Genomic DNA, 22,485 nt, shown 5'->3' on the forward strand with positions numbered 1-22,485 from the left:
TCAAGGCAACCTAACCTGCTTAACCTGCTATACCGTTGTGAGAACTGATTTGGGGATTGGCTGGCAGTACAAGCGTGACTCAAAACCCACCACTTTAGTGTAAGTAAAGCGGGAAAACGGTACGTATTGGCGAGAACCTTGCATATGATCGAGTGAGCCCGCCACGATGCGGCCTTCGTCGACGACCAGAACAACCACGTGAAGAAAAGAAAATCGAAGAAAAAAATGCCTTGTCGGTCAACGCCACCCTTCGTTGCCCTCCCCTGACCCATGTTTTTGGCCTGTTTGCTCTCTTTTTTTCTGGTATTTTAGAGCGCCTAATCCCGAGGGTTTGGAAGCGGGTGGCCGAGCCAGTCTCATGTGGTGAGGGCACAAGGCGGTGGCCCTTGTCTGCGGGCCGCATACGATGCGGCCAGGCCAACATAGCCTCGCGAATTCTCCCATCACCGCCGGTTCACAGACGACGATATGAGAGTGGACAAGAAACGGGAAGAATCACTTTAGAAAAAAAAAACACAGCCACATAATGTTTACAGGCCCGATTGAGATGACCAACATTGTCGGAAGTCTGGCTTTTGGAAACTCTGTGGGGGAAGGTGTGGGGGGTTTAGAACAGACCCGTAGACGGAAGGCGATAGTGCAAAGCCGCTGGTTGGCCCATCTTGGCAAGCTGGTGTGGTGTAAGTGAGGCAAGCCACAAGGACATGCCTTCCTCCTTCAAGCCGGCCAACAGACCATGCACATGCACACCTTACACCACCAGGACAAAATGCTGAATAAGGCGGTGAAGGAAAGTATCAGAAGTACGAGACGGGATAAAATGAGGCGCAGAAAGAGAGGAGTAGTGCGTTAGCGCGGGGTTCACTCAGGCTGAGGGTCAATCGGCGACGGACGAAGAAAGGTTGGCCTGTTTCATGGACAGGTACGTACCACGAGCGTGCCCATGGCGAGGTGAGGCTTGCAAGGCGCCGTTGACGTGGGAGCTGGCCCGGCGATCGCGATGCGTAACATACTCACATGCACAAAGAGGACAGCGAAAACGGCCATTCTACCCGCCCGGTGACGCCGGCATCAAAACAGCAGGTGCGTGCATCTACGTGCGTCTTGCTAGGTATGTCTATGGAAATGGGAAAACGCGATGTGGAGAGCCCGTGCCCGTGTTTTTTCGGAGTTTCAACGAGTCTCGCTTCTTCCGGCCGATGCGGCGACATACCTAACCAGCGCCGCGAACAAGCGTATGGACTACGCCGTCTGCAGGCGGCTAGTTACCCTTAATGACGGTAGATAGACCGACGTACGTACACATCATCCACTTGAACCCGGGAATGTAAGAAGAAATGTAATTACCATTGGCGTACTTGAAACCTCCAGGAATTGTAGATTTGTACTACAGCCATTACAGGGCCGGTTGAGGAGTCGGACCAACTCGAGCACTCTCGGAATGGGTCTACGGCAGGACGAAAGCAAACGATGGACTCAATATGAAACTATAATTGGGAATGTAGCACTATTTTCCGCAATGTAAAAAGAAGAAAAATGAGAGAAGCGTGTACCAGAGCGACAATGTCTCATCTGGACAAAAGAAACGCTCGGGGGCATGGAAACTGGAGACTGCGGCACGTGAAGCAACCTGCGATGTGATACAAATCGTGCAATGTGACACCTGAAACCCATATGATCGAAAGCCAAGCCAAGCCAAGCTATGGAACTTATGAGAAACGGAAGGGCCACTGTGAAGAATAAAATAAAATAAAATACTAAGATAAAAGATGAAGAACAAAAATCAACTTAGCTCGACCACCCTGCCGGTGGTCACTTACTCAAGAGATCAGTCCGTTCCTTACCGCAATCTTGGTCCGAAATGCGGGTCGAGCCACGGGGATTCTCTGCGTGTTACGGATCCGTAAATTGACCCGAAACGACGACAGAGGAATTAGAATAAAATGGTTCGGGAAAAGGAAAAAATAAAAAGAATAACATAAAAAATGATGTAAAACCCGCCCGAATGCGGCTTCGTCTAAAGTGTGAGCCAATTCCCCGAGTACGGAACGATCAGGTGCAAGGACAAACATGCGATGGTGCGGCAGAGCCCGGGTCGGCGATGGGTTTGCTGCCAGGGAAAATCCCGTGTTTCTTTACCAGCCTGGTGGGTGCGGACGAACGAACCGGGGTCAGCCGGTGTTTCAAGTTTCAAGATATCGTCCGAATCGGGCTGTTGGGAATTGGGACGGAACGTGACGTTGATCGCAATATTGAGGCTGTGTCCACAATTGCCTTGAAAGGCCGTGTTGTGAGAACTGTGCCGCATCTCAAAAGGTTCGGAAACCAAAGTCGCCCCCAACCCCGCGTCCGTATTTCGACGAGCTTCGAAACCAACAACAACAGAAACAACAGCCAACCAACCCCCACGGGCAGAATGGGAACTGGGGGACATGGCAACGGGCGTTCGCCCGGTGGCAATTCTGGACGGCGAGGGGTTTAGGACGAGAATAGAAGCATTTATCACCAACTCGAAACCGGTTCACCCGCTGCGGCACACTCTTTCTCCAACTCTAATGGAACGCGCAAGCGTTGCTCTGAGTTTCCCGAGGACACGCAAATGTGGTGATCCGTAAGGTAAGGAAGGCTCTGGAAAATGACCGGGACCTCTTGAGCCTTGTCATGACCACAGCTGATATGAGGATCTTCGGGCCGGAAGGGAAATGGGGGCCGTGGAACAGGCGGCACGACGCGTGGGACCTTATTTTAGAAGAGTAGATCGGGAGGGCATAACGACATACCGCTCGATGTTGTGTTTCGTGACACCGTCAAGAAACATTGGGTGGCGCGCGGGCCGGGGGCGAACAACCCGGCAACATTTGTGAGAGAAACATCTTCCTGGTTGAGGCTATCTTGAAACTGCCTAGGATTAGATAGACACCATTGGGACCAACTCCTTCCCCAGGAAAACCAACCTCAAATACCGTTTTGCGCTCTTTTTGGTATACCGTAACTGAACCGTAACTGCTACTCCCATAAACCATTTCCCCTGTGCCAGTAACAAGATGAGCCAAACAACAGAAAAGGAGAGAAAAAGGACAAAAATAATATAAACGACAAGGGGTATTTCATCAAAAGGTGAGGAACCGTGATGTTGAACTATGTTGGGTACTCGTGCTCGAAGCTAAAATTACGTTAGGGCGGATAAAAGCCCCCGAATGAGGCCCACTCCAGTTCGAACCCGGCTTTACGTGGTCTCAATAGGGACGTAAGAGCTATAGTTGAAGTCGATCAAGCCGTCTAGCATCCAGTGCTGGGGGTCCCAGAAATCGTAGTTGCTACTGTCGTAGTTGCTTAGGCCCAAGAGCGAGCCTTGAGCGCCTCCTCCCATCGCTGAACCGCCACTAGGCGTCAGAGCACCATTGGACGCCGCCAGGCCGAGATTAGCGGGGAGACTATGTGATGGCGGGGCAAGGGTGCTGTCGAGATGAGTGGAGGAGGCTGAAGACTCATTAGCCGAATCGGGATTCGTGGGTTGCTTGAGAGCTACCAAGAAGTATCTTAGCCCGCACGGATTCACCTCAAGAACACAGGCAAAAGCGGAGGGTCTTGGAAGCAGGCGGATTGATAGGTAAGGAGGGGAGGGGGATAGGGGTTCTGGTATGTGGACTCACCATCAAGCGTCCCGCGGCCGCGAGCTTGATACTCCTCCCTCCAGTGCCAAATCGAGTCGAACACGAGACTCATGCTGTGACGACACCTCACTTTCAGCTGTAAGCTGTCATCAATCTCGGGGTCGTCGCCTTGAAACGATGGCGAGCTCCCTTCGATCCGCGCGCCGTTCCATATTTGCACCATCAGCTCGGCGAGGCGCCAGTTGAGATCGTTCTGGACCACACTGGCAGTTCTGATGGCCTGAATGGTCCGGTGGAAGAGAGTCCGGCCTCGCTCAAATTCAACTTGTTTGACGAAAAATGACCGCATCAATTTGAGCAGTGCGAATCCGGCCGCGACCAACATCTGTTGGACATAGTTTGTGGCGTGTTTGAGGAGGTACTGATCCCGTAGCTGGTACTTGTATGACTCGTGACACGTATCTGGCACATCCAGGATGTAGTCCAAATACCCCGTAGTGGCACGCCACAGGGCCATGAGGTCGTCGAGATACCCTGGAGTGCGGCTGGAGTCAAAAAAGCCGGCAAGTCGGAGGTGAAGGCAGGCTGCCTTGAGGTGGAGATAGACGATGGGCGACAAATTCTGGGCTAGTATGGACGCTTGGAGCTCATTAAATTCGCGTCGGTACACCCGCATCAACATCGCACGGTGCTCGTCACCAGCCACGCCACGGGGGTCACTGGCGTTACTGTACATCTCCTTGGAAACTTTGTCACAAAATCTCTCGATCAGTAACCTAGCCTCCAGTTCTGGGCCGAGCGAGTAGGGGCCCTCGACGCCGGGCCGGATAGCGAGCGTCCAATCGTACAGCGTCGAGGCAGGCTGGCCATAGCCTGTCCCGATGGTTTGCGCGACGATGTTGCACACGGCCCACGTCTTGATACGGTCGTGTAGTCCCTCCTTATTCAACTCTACGGCGACTCGTGAGAAGTCATTGATGTGATTCGGCCGGTGCAGACCGAGGCCAGTGGCCGTTTTCATCATGACACCACACAAAATATGTGTGGGGTCGGCCGACGTCGTGCTTGTCGGGAGCGGCCATGTGCATAGTAAACACAACGCCTTGACCACAAAATAGCTTTGAGGGACGTCCCCAACGGTACTCCAAAGCAAACGAGTCAGCGGACCAGAGAGTTTGGTAAGCGTGTTGGGATCAGAACCAAAACGTCTGCCAGCCACGGCGATGATCGACCAATACAGCAAAGGATGTTGCTGATAGAACTGATCTGGTGTCTGTGTAGGGTTGAGGAACGGGAGGAATGGGTGATAATAGTTGAAAAACTGGCTGAAGAGTTGGCTTTCTTCGTCTTCGGTGAGCCTAAAGTTGTCGAGCTCGCGGGCGACGCGAGGCATGGCGTAAGAGCCTCCGCGCTTAAGATGGAGAAGGGATGACACCGCCTCGTCGGATCCCATCAGAGACGGGTTGCGCGTATGAGTGTAGTGGCTTGCGACGACTGGGGATTGGAGTTGCGACTGCATGGCGGAGTGGACAGCAGAGTTGAGTGTCTCGTCATCCTCTTCAAGTGCGAAGCCCTGGTTTCGAGCGACCTCGACGGCACGGCGCAAACGCTCAATCTCCTTTTCCATCTCGGCATGCTTGGAACGCTTGCCAATGCGCTTGAAGTTGGATTCAATCTTGCACTCCAGCTTCAGCCGATTACACCTCGAGCAGCTCTGGAAGGGGTCTTGGACGACATCGCAGCGCAACTAGAGACAATCGAGAAGCGTTAGCACTGCATACTGAGATTGGGAGAGACTGGCCGGGTACCGAACGACAAACGGCGAGGCCCTGAGGGCGAGTGCCGGTCCGGGCCGGCCCCTCTTCCGGGTCCGGAGTGGTGCATGCGGCGTGGCGCTGAGACAAGCGCCGGGTCCGGAGCCGAGACGCGGAGGCCCGAGGATGGGGGGCATCGGTATTTCAACAAACAAGCATGTGACTCTTCCATACCTTTTGCTGGCGGCACTCATTACAGGCACGTTTCACGCCTGGAAGGCGTCGGCTCTTGGTATCGGGCGAGGCACCGGCCCCGTCGTCATGGTCGAGGTCCTGGTCGTGATCGTGGTCATGGTCGGGGTCGAGCAAACTGGCTGGGCTGCTGTCAATGGTGCTCCGTTTGCGCTTGGAAGGGCCGCTGCCATTATTGAGCCCCTGGCCCCGCATGCCGGCAGCAAACTCGGGGCTCTCCATGGCCCGGAGCGGTACCACCGAGGGTGGGGGAGGACGGATAACGATATGGTCACACGCCCGAGTGGGTTCCCGGTTCCCGTGAGGGCACGGGATGAGCACAGATAGGCAGTTGAATTGTTGGACGCTGGAATCCGCTCGGTGGAAGGTCCGGTGTCGCGGTTGCGATGCGAGAGAATTGGAGGTGAAAAAGCCGATTTCCGGAAGGGCGCATGTCGTGCAAGCCAGTCTGGTTTCTCGCCTGGAGCGGGGCTGGGGCCTGTGAGCGGGGGAGCTTTCGACGAACTGAATTTGACAGTGGAGATTAATTGTCTACTTCTCATTGGCTGCAGGTCTGTATGAAACCCACTCACGGCTGGCAACCTCCACATGCCCCAAGCAAAGTGGGCCTCGTGGTTGCAAGGGACCGCCAGGGATCTCAACGTGGTGGAAGCTCTCGCTCTCTCCTCTCTCTCCACTAGTATCCGCTTGACAGATCTTCATCGCATGAGGCCATCCCAACCCGGTGAGGATATAAACACCAAAATAGCGGGATATTCACAGAAAATAAACGACCACCCTACCTCTCCGCTACTCTTTGTTGGGCATTACTTCAACCTCCAGGATGCGGGGCTAGTGGAGTTGAGGATCCAATTTCCGCCATGCACGTGGCGTCTTCATCTGTTACACCTAAACTCTCTCAGAGACATGCCAGACTCGGTGTATCGCTGCATGGGCCCGGTTTATAACCCGATAAGAAAACGCCTCTTGCAAACGGATACAGGCTAAGAACTCTACAAACCATTCTTAACATCATTGTTTTGCCATATTGCTTTCGGGAATAGAATAGAGGGTAACCTGGTGTGCTCTCTTTTCTTCTTCGCTTTGTTTCCCTTCATTGATCTAGAGCATGTTGATATCAACTTAATGCGCAATTAGCATCAATTTAGGTGGCTAAGGAAGCGGTCAAGATGCGGGAAAAGGGACCTGTTCCAGACACAAATAAATCCCTCAAATCCGCCATGTCTTATCCTTCTCGGTTCACCGCTCTGCGCACCATTTAACATCAAGGACGACACCATCCCAATAAAATCACGCGTCAATAATGCTCCATGATGACGGAATCGATCATCGTGGCCAAGTCATCGACCACTCAAAGATGGTCCTGGGTAGCCTCACCCTAAAGCTGGCCACCGCATCCGCTCGCGGCCTCAGCCGTCCTGCAGCCCCCATGAGCTTACCTGTTTCCTGGAATCGGCACACGAGGCGGCTCAAGCTTCCTTGAATCATATCACCGCACTTGCCGCTCTCATGCTATCCCCAAGGAGCGGTTGTGCCGTACGGTGGCGTGGCCGCCTTCCGAGATCTTTCGGAACCCGCAAGTCGACCTGAAGGGGTGTCTTTAAAAAGCACTCTGCACTGCAACCCTCCCGAACCTCTGGCGGGACCGGCACTTCCACCTCAACCTGACAACCCGAAGCGGGCTGACCCGGCACGGCCCAGTCGAGATAATCACTAGCCGCCGGGATATCAGCTCGCCCTGCAAGAGAATGGCACAACTATCGAGGAGATCGGTCGCCAAACCACGATCTAGTGAGGGTATCTCCTCGGATCTTAGCAAAACCGGTTTTAGAGCCCGTTTACATTACAATACCTATAAAGTTAGTACTGGAATAGTCCCAATTAGAACCTATCCACATACTAGAGGTTATCTGGAGAGGGAGGGAAGCAGGAGAGATGATTGACCAGGACCCAGCCTAGCCAAGTCGAACGGTACCTTAACAACTTTAATGGTGTCGATAATCGTGTCAACCAGCTCCAATTACTCGAGTAAACAAAACCCACAGAAGCACGGCCGTGTGCCCCCTTCCCATGGTACCTTGATCCTAGGTTAGTTGTGAGATAATTGTCACCTTTTGCCATTTGATGCATGCCGTGGATGTGAGAAGATGGGTTGGATTGGGTTGGGGCTTAGTAGTCATGTCAGTCTCCTTGTGTTTTTTCTTGTTTTTTTTCCTTTTCTTTCTGAAAAAACTGAAGGGGTGTTAACGGTAAGACTTTTGAGTTTTTGTAAAGTAGACGTCACACGTCCTGGTCGTCGCGTTAGGGTTAGAATATCTGGGGTTGTGGCGTTGCGATGGTTCTAGCCACAGTTGAATATAAGTTATATGTGGCTGAAATAATTGCCATGAACGATGACGACACAGCTCCAGTCAAAAAATATTTCGGCCCGGCGCGAGTGCGAATGTTTTGGTCAGGACTCCGCCGCACTCGCCGATTAAACCTCCGCAGGAATTCACAATGGGGTCATCCGGGTCCAAAACAGCGCAAAACGCCATACGTAAATTTCCTGTACGAGCACCGGGTTCATCACCAGCAGCAGTCCGGGCTCCAAGCGGTGCAGCGACGTCAAACCCACAACCAGTCGCTACCCCCGCCACAGAGAGTAAGCCACGGGCCCGACCCCAGGCTTCATACACAAAAGATGACGGTACGTTTCTAGAAACTTGTTCAGGAAAGCCTCCAATTAGTAACTCACAATTTGGTAGCGATTCTCGCCGACTCCATAGACCCCAACCGTCCCGAGTTCAGTGTCGATTTCGCGAACCGACTGCAGCAAATGGGCATTGTGCAACCGAACCCAACCTATTCACCATCGTCCATAGCCTCTCCCTTTCCCGCTGCTTTCACAACACGACAGAACCAAGCTCAACAAACATCCCCACAAACACCACAGTTTCCCTCTCCCTCGAGTAACACAACCCTAGGCGCTTTAGAAGTGCGTCGGGCGCTGGAAGCACGGGCTAAGCAAGAGCTGGAGCGTATGGGCAAGCCGGGCGACGAAGGGAGGGAGTTTTTGGACATCGGTACGGTTGAACAGGTGATATTGCTGCGCCAGAATGGTACGCCAGCCAAGGACATTGAAGCACGTTTGAGACTTAAGCCTGGCTTGGTTGCGAGGTTAGGTGTCCAGGGAGTGGTGACCCTAGCGACGTGAATAGTGAAATGACGTTATAACTAGGTGTGGGGGAAGACAACGCGTGTGTGTATTACTATTTAGCTAAGGCTGGATTGCAAGTGAATCGCCCCTCCATCAAATCAAGACCGAAAGCAACGCAACCGATGCTGGTTATGTACAATATTATCTTCCCACCTTCCGGATACCCCAGTCTCGTAAATTACGAGCCTCATTAACTTGCTTTCTGGCAAGTGCCCACCCTTGTCCCCCATCCCCCCCACCCCGCCTGAGGCTTTCAGGCTTACCAGGCACAGTGGCCACCGTCGATCCGCAAGTCGGCGCCGGTCATAAAACTACTAGCATCGCTGAGTAGGAACACGGCTGCGCCGCGGTACTCTTCAGGATAGCTCAGACGCTTGAGCATGTTTGCATCGGGCCACGATGTTCGCCTCTCCGGGAACGCTTCAAAGAGGCCGGCGGTCATGGCTGTGACGATGTAACCGGGGGAGATGGTGTTGACGCGGATGCCGTGCTCTCCCCATTCTGACGCGAGGTTGCGACCGAGTTGGATAACCGCTGCTTTGGATGCGTTGTATGCCCTGCATTTGGGAGTGTTGGTTAGCACTTGGTCTCCCTTGACCCACCAACCGGCTGGTATAATGGCATAGGTATGGTGAATAAGATATAGGAAAGAAGGGAGAGACTCACGGGCAAATCAAGCCGCGGTTCGCGACGGTTCCGCTCATGCTGGCAATCATGACCAAGCTACCCTTTTGCTTGCGCTTGACCATCTCTCGCGCGACAGCCTGTGCCGTCATGAATGCACCGGTGACATTGACGCTGAGCATGCGGTCCGCATCCTCAGCTGTGTACTCAAGCGCCGGGGTCTCCTGCTGGATCCCCGCGGCCGCGATCAGCCCATTGATACCGCCTTCCTTCTCCGCGATGCCCCCAATGATCTCGCCCAGCGCTGCCTGTTCTCGCACGTCGACACGGTGGTATACCAGGCGAGAGTTCAATTCATCGGTCGCCCGTTTGGCCACTCGTGCAAAATCGCTATCCTTATCGGGCTCCGGCAGGCGGTCGATGGCGTGCACGACGGCGCCCGCCTCGAGGAGTGCCTCGGCTTGTGTGAGGCCGAGGCCACGGGCGGCACCAGAAACCACGATGACGCGGTCTTGTAGACTGAACTCGGGGAGAGAGGGAATGCGAGCTTGACGAAGGTTTTGTGTCTGGTGAAAAGCTCTCCTCGCGTGGGCTGCCTGTGAGGCGACGATCGGTGCGGCCTGCAGGGATCGGCGGGCGAGCATGGCCCGTGGGCCTGCTGTCAAAACCATTTTGGAAATGATGGATGTCATGATGTGGGGTCAAGTGCTGCAATGCCGTTGCGTAACTTGCGTGGAACTCAGGCTGCTGGGTACTGCCGTTGGATTTATAAGATAGTTTGGAGGTTAGAATCAATGAACCCGCAGTTTATGTTTCCGAGGCTGCGGAAGGCTGAGGGGAATGGGAAATCTGGGCTCGCGGGATGCAATTTATATAGAGTGAAAGAGCAGGAGTTTCCACGTTGGCCCTTAGTCACGAGATTGCCAATCGATGAGATCAGACAAGAAGAACCACGAGCAGCTGACCTTCATTGTTTTCCATTCGGCGGGTAGTGAAATGAACATTGCGCGGGTAGATTCCTGCTCTAGCCAGGTAGAGAAAAGCATGGCGGAGATGGAGGTCTTCTCCCGGATCCCCTCACTCCACCCCCTCACAAAGCGGCATTACTGGAATTCATCAGTGTGCTTCGCAATCGCATTGGCAACCGCATTGGTGGCGAGACGTGTTCCCGCATCAGTCCAAACCCCTCCAAAGACCCCATTCGGAAAGCATCCTACAGCCGGTGAGTTTACCCCCCAGGCCGGTCGTTTTGACAGTTCACCATCATTGGTTCTCTCTAGCTATGGCACTTCCGCAATGGGTTCCTCAGCTCACTTGTCCCTGCGCCATCGCCATGCCAGCGATGCGATGCTGCAGTTAACCAAAACCCTGAACACGAGCGGGTGGAAGTGTTCGCGTCGATCTAGACTGTTCATAGGTCCCGGGTTACCTAAATGGGTAATCCCGAGTGGAGGGGCAGACCTTGCAGGAGGAGCACGCGACGATCTTTTCTGTTTCCATTTCCTGTCATACCCCAGATATCATCAAGACTGGGGCCTGGCAGCATCAATCTGGCCGGTCTCGCTCTTTGAAGCCCAAAAAAATGCTGTTGCGATGTCAAAAACAACCGAAAAAGGTGATTATGAGGTTGGACACCTATTCAGTAGTTGACACTATGACTCAACAAAACATAACTAATACTGGCAGAGATGCTTGTTGACACATGGCAAGTACACGTCGTTGAATTGAGTTGAAACTTATGTGGAGTCATGGTTAATAAAGAAAGGGCATACCTACCGGCTGGCCTGTGGGTTGCTTTGGAATTGGCTAACCACTGGAATGACGTGGTCACCGCGCGCTGCGAATCCAGTAAAATGTTTGCATGCACATCGCCGCCAACGAGGTAAATGGGATCATGGGCTAGTTATCTAACGGGAGAGGGGGCTGGCACCCTCAAGCGAGTCGAACCCGTGCATCGGGATATCTTTTATGCTTCGCAGGGTGACAGTGATTGTGGGCTCCCGGTATGGTGTGATGCCTTATCGGCCATGTGAGTGAGGGGGGATTGCTCGCTGCTTGAGGATGGGCGAACCTGAGGATGAACGTGGAGGACGCCGGCCCTTGGGCCAGCGTGGAATCGGCAAAGTGGCGCCCTCCGGTTGGTGCCCGGCTCCGGCCCCGCAGTCTCTGGTCATATCGGATCGCCAAGACCCAGGAACGGCCTGGCCGGGACCGCTAGTCTCCGGATCCCAATCCGGAGAATTGCCCCACTCCGGAGAACCGGTGGGTCCTCCACCCTGGCCTCCGACTTACACCACAAAGGAAGCTTTTACATAGGAGTACTTTAGGGTTACCGTTTGACATCTGCAACGGGCCAGCGGCCCGGAACGTAACTAAACAGCAGAGCCTCAAGGGTGCTACCAGAAAAGTCAGCCCTAGGGAACGTTAGAGCACCCATACTTCTTGCTGAAGTGGCTTTTTTTCTTTTCGAGGCCCCAAAAATTCTGCCTTGAGACTTCAGATGAAAACTCAGAACCGAATCTGCTGCCTACCGTGTTGAAACGGCAACGCTACCACACCACATACCGATTTTGATTAGGAGTCATAGCAATGCATCTACCTAGTTGGAAGGTGCGACTTCTAATCGATTTGGGTGTGCGAGGTTATCGGACCATGCTTATTAACCGGCGCGAGGGGGGCCCTGGTGTGGCGGCATCTTTGCGCGGGCACGTGTGGAATTGTGGCTCCGCGGAGATAAAAATATCGACCGATTTTTTATCGTCCCCTTCCCATTGGGACTTTCAGAGCTTCCATCGTTCTTCTGGCGCCATCTCCAAGGCGACCCACAACCTCCAAACACAACGTCGTGAAAATCCACTGCAAAATACCTGGATGTAAGAGTTACCTCCACCCACGTTCAGAACAAGAATCGTTCCCCGCGGAGAAGCACTCATCACGGCACGAACCGAAACACGCGATAGCGGAGCCTTCGGCGGCACTGCAGGGATTTTATTAATGAAATCGGAGGAAAGCGGCATTGGCGAAAATGAATCTGCAGCCAAACGACCATGGTTCCGGATGACTCGGTTTGATGGCCTGGGAGTTTTGCGGACGCGGCTGGACGTCACACCGTGGGATGTAGCAACTAGTTCTGCCGATTTTGAAGTAGGACAAAGCTCGTCAACAGACCACAGATAAGATGAACGTGGGACGTGAACATAGCTGAGGCACGTCTGTGCTTGAAGACTCGCCGAAGTCACTAGGACCATGCGTCACAAAGCCATCACAACATGTCCCTTATCTTCAACCTGCGGAATTACAGTTTTTACAGTCAAGTGATGCTAGATTATCCTCCGGGATTGGATGTTCCAACCCGGTAATTTTTCTTCCGGGAACCATTGACATATCCCATCCAGGTTCAAGCCAGGATCCCGAGGCCACCTGCTCACCTGCCAAGGCTTCCGCCAGCATGAACATGACAAGAAAGGCTTGAAGTCGGGAAAAGCCGTTGTCCCGCTTTCGCTCCGTCTAGTCTCGTATAAAATCTGGGGAAAGCCCGAAGCTGGGGGTCAAGTTCGGGGAGCCCTGATCTATCCTTTCTCAAGGGACCAGCTCTCGTATCATCTTCTTGACAAACATTGAACCAAAGACAGCATATCGTTATGGCGCTCACGACCGAGCAAACGAAACTCGTCATGGCGACGGCTCCCATCTTGCAGGAGCACGGCGAGCAGATCACGACCGCGTTCTACAAGAATCTGCTCCATGACCACCCGGAACTCAACAACTACTTCAACACCGCCAACCAGCAGAACGGTCGCCAAGCCCGGGCCCTGGCCGGCGCCGTCCTCAGCTTCGCCGCCAACATCGACAACATGAGTGAGCTGACCCCCAAGGTCGAACGCATGTGCAACAAACACTCCTCGCTCGGCGTCCAACCCGAACACTATCCAATTGTGGGAGAGCACCTCATCCGCGCCTTTGGGGAGGTACTCGGATCGGCGCTGACCCCGGAACTGGTGGAGGCATGGGGAAAGGCGTACGGGTTGTTAGCCAACATTCTCATCGGCCGAGAGGCGCAGCTTTATAAAGACTTCGAGGAGTGGACGTCATGGCGTAACTTCAAGGTTGACAAGGTGGTACCCGAGAATGAGAACATCTTCTCATTCTACTTGGTGCCAGAAGACGGCAAGAAACTCCCCAAGTTCCTCCCGGGCCAGTACATCTCGGTCCAGGTCCAAGGTCCGGACGGCTACAAGCAGGCGCGCCAGTATTCCCTCAGCGACGCCTGGCGCGAGGATTACTACCGCATCAGTGTCAGGCGAGACGAGGGCCTGCCCGACCCTAACGCGGGCTCACAGTCCTCCTCTTCCCACCCGGGCCTCGTCTCCAACCTACTTATCGACCAACTAGGCGCCGGCTCGATTGTCGGAGTCTCCCACCCCGCCGGTGACTTCTTCGTTAACGGGGACAGCCCCAGCAACATCCCCCTCGTACTCATATCCGCCGGCGTGGGGTTCACCCCCTTGCTAGCCATCGCCAACACCGTCACTGCAGCACAAGCCGAACGGCCCATCTCGTGGATCCACGTCTCAAGGCGGACGGTCCCCTTTGAAGACCACATCACCGAACTGCGCAAGACCAACCCGAAATTCCGCACCATCGTCTTCAAGACCGACCCGGGCGATGTCAACGGCAGCGCCACCCACGACCACCACGGTCGCTTGGATCTTGCCAAGGTCGATCCCGCGGACCTACATCTTCAGAATAGCGGCGCTGAGTATTACATCTGTGGACCGGAGCAGTTTATGGGGGAGACGTCGGAGTACCTCAAGGCGCAGGGGGTTGGGGCTGAGCGCATTAAGTTGGAGATCTTCAACACAGGTGACTTGGAGTGGAAGCGTGCTTGAGTAGGGAGGGAGTTATTGGAAAGTTAGTTCTCCTTTGTAGCCTTTTCTCCGCTCATTGCTTCATATTCGTTGATCCTCTTCCTTAAGATGTAATGACAAAGACGTTCGACTTTGAATCCCTACAAGCTGATGACCAACATGAACTTCATGTTTGCGGTATAAAAGGCGTCACAAAAAAACTAGCAGTCATGGCATTAGTAAGGCACATCATCAATCATGCCCCTGAGACCCTTCGGATACCCCGGAAACCGCGGTCCGCCGGACGGGCTTTTCAAGGAGGGGTCGTACAACGTTCTAGGCCACATGTGCATGGATGCGAGATCGAAATCCTGCGGCTAGCGGCTCGTCCCGCTCGCTTCCTTGCGTTTATTGAAGGCGCTACACAAGGATTGGGCTTCCAATCATAGTAACTGAGTAATTTTGGCCACGTGTAGCTACAAGATTTGAACGGTTGCTTGGCTATTGAGGTCCTTGTGGGTAATACTGATCGTTTAATGTTCTGGAAGTGGAGGCGGCCTCGCTAAGTTTGGCCCCTCTTCAGACTAGGTAATCGGTTCTGCTAGTCGCTTCGGGGTAGCGGAGAGCTGTTCTTCGAAAGCTGCAGTCACCGGAGCTCCCACATGATTATTCGCAGTTCACTCACGTTCCATTTATTATGATATTTTAAGTTTATTTTCCTCTCTATGATGAAAAACTAAAATCCTGCTGAAAGGTAAAATTTGGAGATTTACCTCCACGTTGACTTGTTCGCCCCCTTACGTCGGTAATGAGAGAAGAAAAACGGAAACAGAAAAAAAGAGAAAAAAGGGGGGGAAAAGATCGAAAGAACGCGAAGAAAGAAAATAAAATAAAAAGAAAACGCCGAAAGAAAAATGAGAATAACCAACGCAGCGATCCTGGTTAATAACCCAAGGTGTTCAGCGCTACGTGTCGAGGCATGATGAAGACCCGACGGACTGGCCCGTCCACCTGACAGCCATCGAGGCCGGGTTGCGAGTGCTCCTTCGCGTATCACGAATTGCAACGGCAACCTTACCAATCCAGGACCCCCATACCATGATCGCCCGGGATTCCCAAAGCTTCGTTCCTCATTCTCCAAATGTCTCTGTCTGTCAGCGGTGTGCAACCACCGCAGGCGCATCGGAACCCCCAGTTGGAGTACAGCTCGACGGGTGAGGCCCCGTAGTTGACCAGCAGCTCGGCTCCGGCTGGGATCACGTCTTGACAGACGGTGAAGGTGAGAACATCATGCTCCTCGTCGAACGTGTATCCGACGTTCTCAACTGGCGAGCAGGCATGGTTGAAGCGAGAGGCAGTCTCGAAGATTCCAACCCCATCTGGGAGGGCGAATCTGTCTCGATGTTAGACAAGAAAAGAAAAGGAAGACAAAGGGACAAGCCCCCGAAAGGAACCCCTTTTATATGTGGCATGAGCGACGTACCCGTTAAGCTGCTTGATCATTTCCACCCGTGTAAAGCGGTCCTCCCCTTCGGCACCACGGAGGCTCATATACGCCTTCTTGGCTGCGTCGGACAAGTTAGAATAGTCCATCATCAGACTACCATGTGTTGTCCGCAGTAGCGGAGCCTCCTCCCAGACGGTCTCGTCTCTTTTGAGCTCCCGGGTTGCAAAAATACCCAACCCTCCGAGATGCGACCTCCCAATTCTAAAGGGGCTGCCTGTTGTGTCTGCGTTATTATCCTCCAAGGCCGGAGGTGTGGTGTTAGGTCTGTCGGCTTGGACTCGCTCTCCGTCACCGCTGGTTGAACTCTCTGAAGAGCTCACGGATCCGTCGGTCAGGGATGCGATCCAATCAGACAGGTCAGAGCATGTTGTTTGGCTGTGGTGATCAGAAATGTTGTAGTTTGACTCCAAAGATTCCTGCTCCGATGATACCTCTAGCTTCGGAGGGCCTTTCACGGCCGCTGTCAACGGCGCCTGAACACTATGGGCTCTTGTCAGTACACTGTTCTTCCGCCATGACTCCCGGCTCTCTTTCTTTCCTTCTTTATTTTGCAGTTATCAGGGGGCATACCCGCTTGGATTGTTGCAAGACTTCGGTGCTACGCCGAAGTTTCCCCCGGCGACGAAATCCACGCCATCGTCAACGAGAATCGAATCTTGCCCTGTAGCTGAGGTTGTGCGGTTGCCCCGATCGGTGATGCCGGGCTTGGTGTCATCTGTGACTAAGTCGGTTTTACACCGGATTTGTTCCTCGGTCGCAATCTTCTCAGAGCACTCGTCCATAAGTGCAATCTGCTCTGCAACTTCGCGTTCAAGATCGGACCGGTGTTCAATTGTGGCCACAATCGGCCCCTGAATTGCTGTCAGAACGTGTTCCACAAAGTGATGGTAACTTTAGATTGGACTTAAAATTCACTTGCCTCTGCCTGTTGGAAAGGATCGCTTTCGCTAATTGAGGTTCCCAATGTACCCATGATACCGCCGTGATGAGCAATATTTGGGGGCAACTGGTTGTCTAGATCGCTGTCATCACGGTCGGAGCACGCCGCCTCTGATGACTTCTTCGGTGTCGGAAGGCCCATCTCCATATTTCGGGACGCTGATGCCATTGGGTCGCTTCTAGCACAATGGCTGGGGAGAATTCTGAAGAGTTGGGCACAAGCCAGCCGTGGTATGTTAATGCTTTGGGGTGCTCTCTATTTTAGAAGGAAAGTTGAGAAAGTATGGTAGGTAGCCTGGAAAATGTAGGCCGCTTCAGAGTGCCACTGGAGGTTATTTGTGATTTGCTCCGTTGCAATATGTGATGTCTGTTTCTTCTTCTCGGGACGGAAGGTAAGAAATAAGACCGGCCAATGGCAGGGGATTGAAATTATGGCTGTTGTTCTGCATGTGTGTTACCTTTGAGGGGCTTGCATGAAAGTCAAAGAGTGTTAAGTTTCTTTGTGCAATTGTCGGTGAAGCTGGGAGAACTGGGCTGCATTACAACCCTGTTGTTCAGTGCGAATGACCCTCCACGCCGTTAGGAAAGAAGAAAGATTCCGCGCGGTTGAAGAAATGATGTGGTTGTTGGTGTTGATGGAGGTATCCTGAAATTTGTAATTATCGCTGGAATGAACCTGTAGAATGGAGTAGTGTTAAAGAAACAAAAGAAATGAAACCAAGCTGAAAAGGTGGTAGGAATAAAGTGCAGCAGCCGAGATTCAGGGGCTAGACACGAGCTAAAATAGGAAAGGGGGTAGGACAATAGAGTTAAAAACCAATTCTAATGCGAGCGTGAGGGTTTGACATCAGTTGAAATGAGATAACCCCGACTGTCGGTTTTGTTTGGCGCTCCTGCTAAGAAGTGATGCGAAGCAACGCTAGCATGAGATGGGAATGCAAATACTTCTCTGAGTTGGGACCGAATACATAGTAGTGAGGGAGCTCTTGAATTTTGAAGACGACTACCCGTTTGCCACGAGATTACCTGTTTTGACCCCTATTGAGACTCCAAGGGCGATGGGAAGGAACAAGCTTGGTTACGTGACCCAGTGATTTTGAGAAGTCACCCACATAGCGCAATGAGAAAGTCCAACGCTATGCTCGCGATCGGGATAAGTGTATATTGGGAAGACGATGGACTTAAACCCAGTGATAATACACATTAACATAAAGGTGGGCCAGATACAGGGGAGGACTTCAACGAGGTGCTTTGAGGTCTGAGAACGCTGGAAATAAGCTCGCGAACAAGGCACGATGAGAGCGTGAGCCTCAAGAAAGGCTGCTTTATTCCGCAGGACACAATTAACTGCCATCCGTTCTCTTTTCCCCGCTAAGTAATGACGGCGAATATGTTGCGCAAATGCCCCTGACGACACCACATGGTCCACAACCTGTGATGTATCGCTTGCTTGTTTGGTGCTGACACCTACCGAGTAATTATTTTGTATTTTGTATCATCAATTCCTACCAGCTGTCTAAGAGATAGAAGAGGAAATTTCAGTGATTGGACTTGTGCTTCAAGCCTCAAGCGGGGTATGTACAAAACCGTCTGCATATTGATCAGGGGCTAGTCCGAGTGGATTTGGTGGGACATTTTGGTGAAACGGTCGTCTTACGTCTTACACACCATAGACTCATAGTCGGTATCGTTTGGTACTATTGTGCGTGTGTTAGTAGCGTGGTACGATAAATCGGGTGTCGTTGTCCCTAGTTCTCCATCCATGAAGTAAAACTCCCCAGGCGGACGAGGAGGCAACGTACTCATGCTCTTCCTCAATACCAGCAGACAGACAAAAGCAAAACGGATACATAGCCCATTTATGTTGCAGACCGTAAATGAAACGATTCTTGTCGGAGCCTTTGACTTAGCTCCTGATGATTGGATGACCACTCTATGCAGGTAACACACTAGTACGCTATTGTGCTACTATGGAGCCGACTATTTCGTCATATTGCAACCGACTTTTGGCCTTGTCATTCTTGCATTCGACTCTGTCCTACAGAAATAAAATATTCAAATAGGGCTGAGGGGAAAGACTGGGAAAGACAGCTTTGCGACAAAGGTTTCCTTACCTAAGAGAACAACCGTCGTTAATCAGGTGCCGCAAAGCTTATGCGCCAGCCCCTGAATGTCAACAACCTCCGAAGCGGCATCATGAAGCTTACCGCCGCGACTTTACTGGCCGTATTAATTGCTGGAAAGCTCACAGATACGGCTCCATTGCATACATCAAGCCATGCAATGCTCACTTCGCCGCTTTTCAATACCCCTTTCCCACCAGCCCCCCTTTTCTCGGGCAATATTCTCGATAGGCTCTTCAATCCCCGCTTGATCACACACCAGAGATCAACAACTAGTTTGGTGACCGGCTCAAATCATGGCAATGGAACAGAGCAAAGCCAGCCAGGTCATTCCGACAATGCTGATAGTGTAACCTCGGCCGTGGCAGTCACAACCCCCCAGTCAACAACACCCCCATGGCCAATTCCGTTCAGAATAAACCCAAAAGACATCCAAAACGTTACCACAGCAACAATCACCGTCTCAGGCCCAGGATATGGCCCCACTACCATCGTCGTCGTGGTCGTCGTCCCCGTTATTGTCACGACCACAGACGCCTGCCGACCAGGGACAGCGCCAACCACCACAGCGCGAGACCCAACAGCTCCAGTTCAGTCCGTGACAGTCTTGGCAACAGTCCCGTTTACTACCACGACCCTCCCTGCCGTTACTGTGACGGGGCTGCGGACGATCACGAGCGTTGTGGCTGTTTCATAGGCTGGATAGAATTGAGAACGGAGGAGAGGAAGGGGTGAGGGTTCGTTACCCCTTGGGGGGCACGGTGGGTGCTAGGAAGAGGGGAAGCTTGAGAGAGCTGATGCAAGGCAAGGGGCCGATTGGGACGAGGCGCTGGGAGAGTGGCGGGAAATGGAGAAGGGGGGGGGAAAGGAGGGGAAAGAGAAGTGAGTGGCCACTGATGGAGCGCGTTGACAGCTTGAGGAATGATGGAAGTGCGGCTGGAAGCGTGGGTGGGAGAAGGCCGTGTGAGAGAGTGTCGGGCTTGTTCCTACAAATCGAGATGGTACCTCGTTTACGACCTACGGGATCATTGAATAGGCGATGCTCCTTCAGACTGAAATATGAACCCAGCTTATTCTTCCTAGAAGCTTAGACCACGACGGGGGATACATGGCTGCTTTACCGTGCACGCCTTTTGTAATTCAAACCATGAGCTATTTCGATTCTGGTGATGAGTCTTGAATAATCACAACCTAAGTGGCGAATAGAGGCGGCTACAGTGCGCATACGCAGATCGAGCAAGGCACGAGAGAAACCATACAGGCTGATCATCTTGCCCTGCGCGTCTCAACAGCTCCAGGAAGAAACCAACCAGGCGGTCGGAGCTGCTCCGGCAGAATTATGCTCGTATTAAATCTTTTCGCCGTCTTGTTTGTTTGCGTCCAGGGGTACATGCGGACTCGCAGACAGTTTGTTCCCCTCGTGGCCCGGTGTCAAGATTCCGGCCCCAAACGCGAGCTTTCTTGGCTTGCTTCGAGAATGCTGGAGGACTCTAGGAGTATTCGTAAGCGGGTGGTAAATACAGAGAGCATGGGCAGGTGTTGAGTTGCAAAGGGATATTCCAAGTATCGTTACGCAAGGTATGGTATTCAAATAAAATACAAAATTCATGGGGTCAAAATTCATCGCTTTCACTACCAGATGATTCTTCAGGAGGAGACAGTCCAGAACATAATTCTTTTACTGTTTTCGGTCACTCCCCATTAAAATTTTCCTATGATTATGGCGGGGGAAGGCCGCGTTAAGGCATCCTGTTGGGCGCACTCGTGACAGATTCAAACCAGCCGAGGGCGGGTAATCATGCACTCGCAGGTGCCAACGTAGCCGCCGGAACGGACCACCATTGATTGCTTGCCACCTTCTTTGGGAGGTTTCTCATTGAGCCCCAGACGGCTTCTGCCCACTGGATGGGGCAGTTGGTTGTGGTTGGGGCAGTGGTGACCCTGGCGCGCAGCACTGCTGCAGGACCTTGTTGAGGGAATCAGTGGGAAGGGGAGGGGGGTCTGTGAGAAGGCATGAATGTGATATTTGTAAGCCCTGCAGTCCAAGCTCCAAATGCCCACGAACAAACGTTTTTTAACAGTATCGGTTAGGGGCAGAGGTTGATGGGACATCTCCAGGATATATAAATCCTTATCGAACTCGCCCGGGGGGTGCATGGTTGGGTGAGGTGAAAACCCTCATCTCAGCGACGGCCGTGAATGGAATTATCAGACGGGGTTACTTTGACAGATCGTTGGGAGTTGGCTCTTGTTTGCGGTGAGGAAAGAAGAGGTGAGATTGTCCTCCGTCACTCAAGTGAAGACTGCCGATGTGGCGGGAGGGATGCGTTGAGGGGGGCCAACCGCAGGAAGAGTGCAACCAGTCGAACCGGAGGAAAGGCGGGAGAAATGGTGGGGGGTTGAAAAGCGCTAACTTGGTCGCTGCCTTCGACCATCGGTCATTGGAAAACAACCCGGTTTACGGACTCGTATGAGTGACGGAAAAGATGACCAGTTACTTTGGTGAGCTTGACACCGTTTCGAGAAACGCTAAATATCGCAGTTATTGATCAGCCTCTTGCAAAGAGCAAGGTATGAGACGCGGCGGTGACCGAGGCATTTCGGTGATTCGTGCCGTTGGGGTGAGACACACCTTGCGTTCCGGGACTTGCGTTCCGGGAGAGGCAGCCGAGACGATAAACGCAAGACGGATCCGTAACGGTCACGGTTACGATGCCCGGGAGTTGGGCTGGGCAATACTAGGGTCCCTGGTCAGATTGGGTTGAACCCTTCAGATGATGGCGCCGTGGTGCGGTCGCAAGGCGTTGACCGGGATTTTGATTCCGGCTGCCTTGACTGGCCGAGCCCCAACCATGACGAATTGGGGCTGTTGGGGCCGTCGAAGGTATTCCCGGTTCTGTTCTCAAAGCGCTTTGGGATGGGCATCTGGAGTTACGAAGGTACAGGCAAAGACGTTGCTCAATGCTTAGGAGGAGTGTACACTACAATGCGCCCTGGAAACTTTGGTCAAGCAGCCCAAGCCAGTGTAAGAGGGGGTGCCGCGTACTTTGAAATGGGCAACGAATTTCGCAACCTGGAGGCGCCCTAGGGGGATCTCGAGGCCGCGTTGATTTGGTAAGGGGGAGCTCTCGTGCTAGTCTGAAGTGAAAGTCTCGGCGGTTGTGTTGGATGGCTTTCCCTTTGTAGAAGGTTGATTTTTACTGGTTCATCAAAGGGCCATCGTCATGCTCGCGTCGAGACCGGAACCGATAGAATGAATTTTGGTGTTGAGGGAACCAACATTCTGAGTGACTTGGCACAAGGAACAAGTACCCCCCGAAAAGGGCAATCAAATTGCCGCAAACATCCGCCACGATGCATTCTACAAGCCGAAAGTTTTCATCCAGTCATTCGACCATGATGCAGTTCAGTGCGCATCCTGCCGCCTGCGAAACCGTTCTTTGCCGCGGCGTTCCTGGATTTGTCTGACGTGGCACCGCATTTTGAAATCGCCGCTGCCCACCTTTAGTTGTGTGGTCGCGCTTGCGCGACGAGCTTGAGCCCTTGGGACGCGATGAGACTGGTTTGAATTGTGCAATGGGAGTCGGTTGGCGCAGGCACCTCCCTCTCCATTGCGAAGCGGCTTC

At 52.9% G+C, this 22,485-nt stretch overlaps 5 protein-coding genes across 5 annotated transcripts; 2 read left to right on the forward strand and 3 right to left on the reverse strand.

Annotated features, from left to right (window-relative positions):
- Nucleotides 1-3,226: 3,226 nt before the first annotated feature.
- Nucleotides 3,227-5,842, reverse strand: C8A04DRAFT_24367 (uncharacterized protein; the record flags this gene model as incomplete). Its single annotated transcript, XM_062779117.1, has 3 exons — nt 3,227-3,525; nt 3,654-5,361; nt 5,603-5,842. 3 exons carry the CDS (start codon nt 5,840-5,842, stop codon nt 3,227-3,229), a joined length of 2,247 nt encoding a protein of 748 aa, XP_062641184.1.
- Nucleotides 5,843-8,119: 2,277 nt separating this feature from the next.
- On the forward strand, nt 8,120-8,816 carry C8A04DRAFT_24368 (uncharacterized protein; the record flags this gene model as incomplete). Its single annotated transcript, XM_062779118.1, has 2 exons — nt 8,120-8,309; nt 8,368-8,816. 2 exons carry the CDS (start codon nt 8,120-8,122, stop codon nt 8,814-8,816), a joined length of 639 nt encoding a protein of 212 aa, XP_062641185.1.
- A 262-nt stretch (nt 8,817-9,078) lies between these two features.
- Nucleotides 9,079-10,135, reverse strand: C8A04DRAFT_33915 (uncharacterized protein; the record flags this gene model as incomplete). Its single annotated transcript, XM_062782651.1, has 2 exons — nt 9,079-9,376; nt 9,486-10,135. 2 exons carry the CDS (start codon nt 10,133-10,135, stop codon nt 9,079-9,081), a joined length of 948 nt encoding a protein of 315 aa, XP_062641186.1.
- A 2,949-nt stretch (nt 10,136-13,084) lies between these two features.
- Nucleotides 13,085-14,332, forward strand: C8A04DRAFT_8841 (globin-like protein; the record flags this gene model as incomplete). Its single annotated transcript, XM_062785259.1, has 1 exon — nt 13,085-14,332. The coding sequence occupies one exon, from the start codon at nt 13,085-13,087 to the stop codon at nt 14,330-14,332; it is 1,248 nt and encodes a 415-aa protein (XP_062641187.1).
- Nucleotides 14,333-15,364: 1,032 nt separating this feature from the next.
- On the reverse strand, nt 15,365-16,905 carry C8A04DRAFT_24371 (uncharacterized protein; the record flags this gene model as incomplete). Its single annotated transcript, XM_062779119.1, has 4 exons — nt 15,365-15,683; nt 15,774-16,277; nt 16,368-16,648; nt 16,717-16,905. 4 exons carry the CDS (start codon nt 16,903-16,905, stop codon nt 15,365-15,367), a joined length of 1,293 nt encoding a protein of 430 aa, XP_062641188.1.
- Nucleotides 16,906-22,485: the final 5,580 nt, after the last annotated feature.

This window comes from Dichotomopilus funicola (assembly GCF_033296635.1).
Source record: "Dichotomopilus funicola strain CBS 141.50 unplaced genomic scaffold C8A04scaffold_2, whole genome shotgun sequence".
Lineage (NCBI taxonomy): Eukaryota > Fungi > Ascomycota > Sordariomycetes > Sordariales > Chaetomiaceae > Dichotomopilus > Dichotomopilus funicola.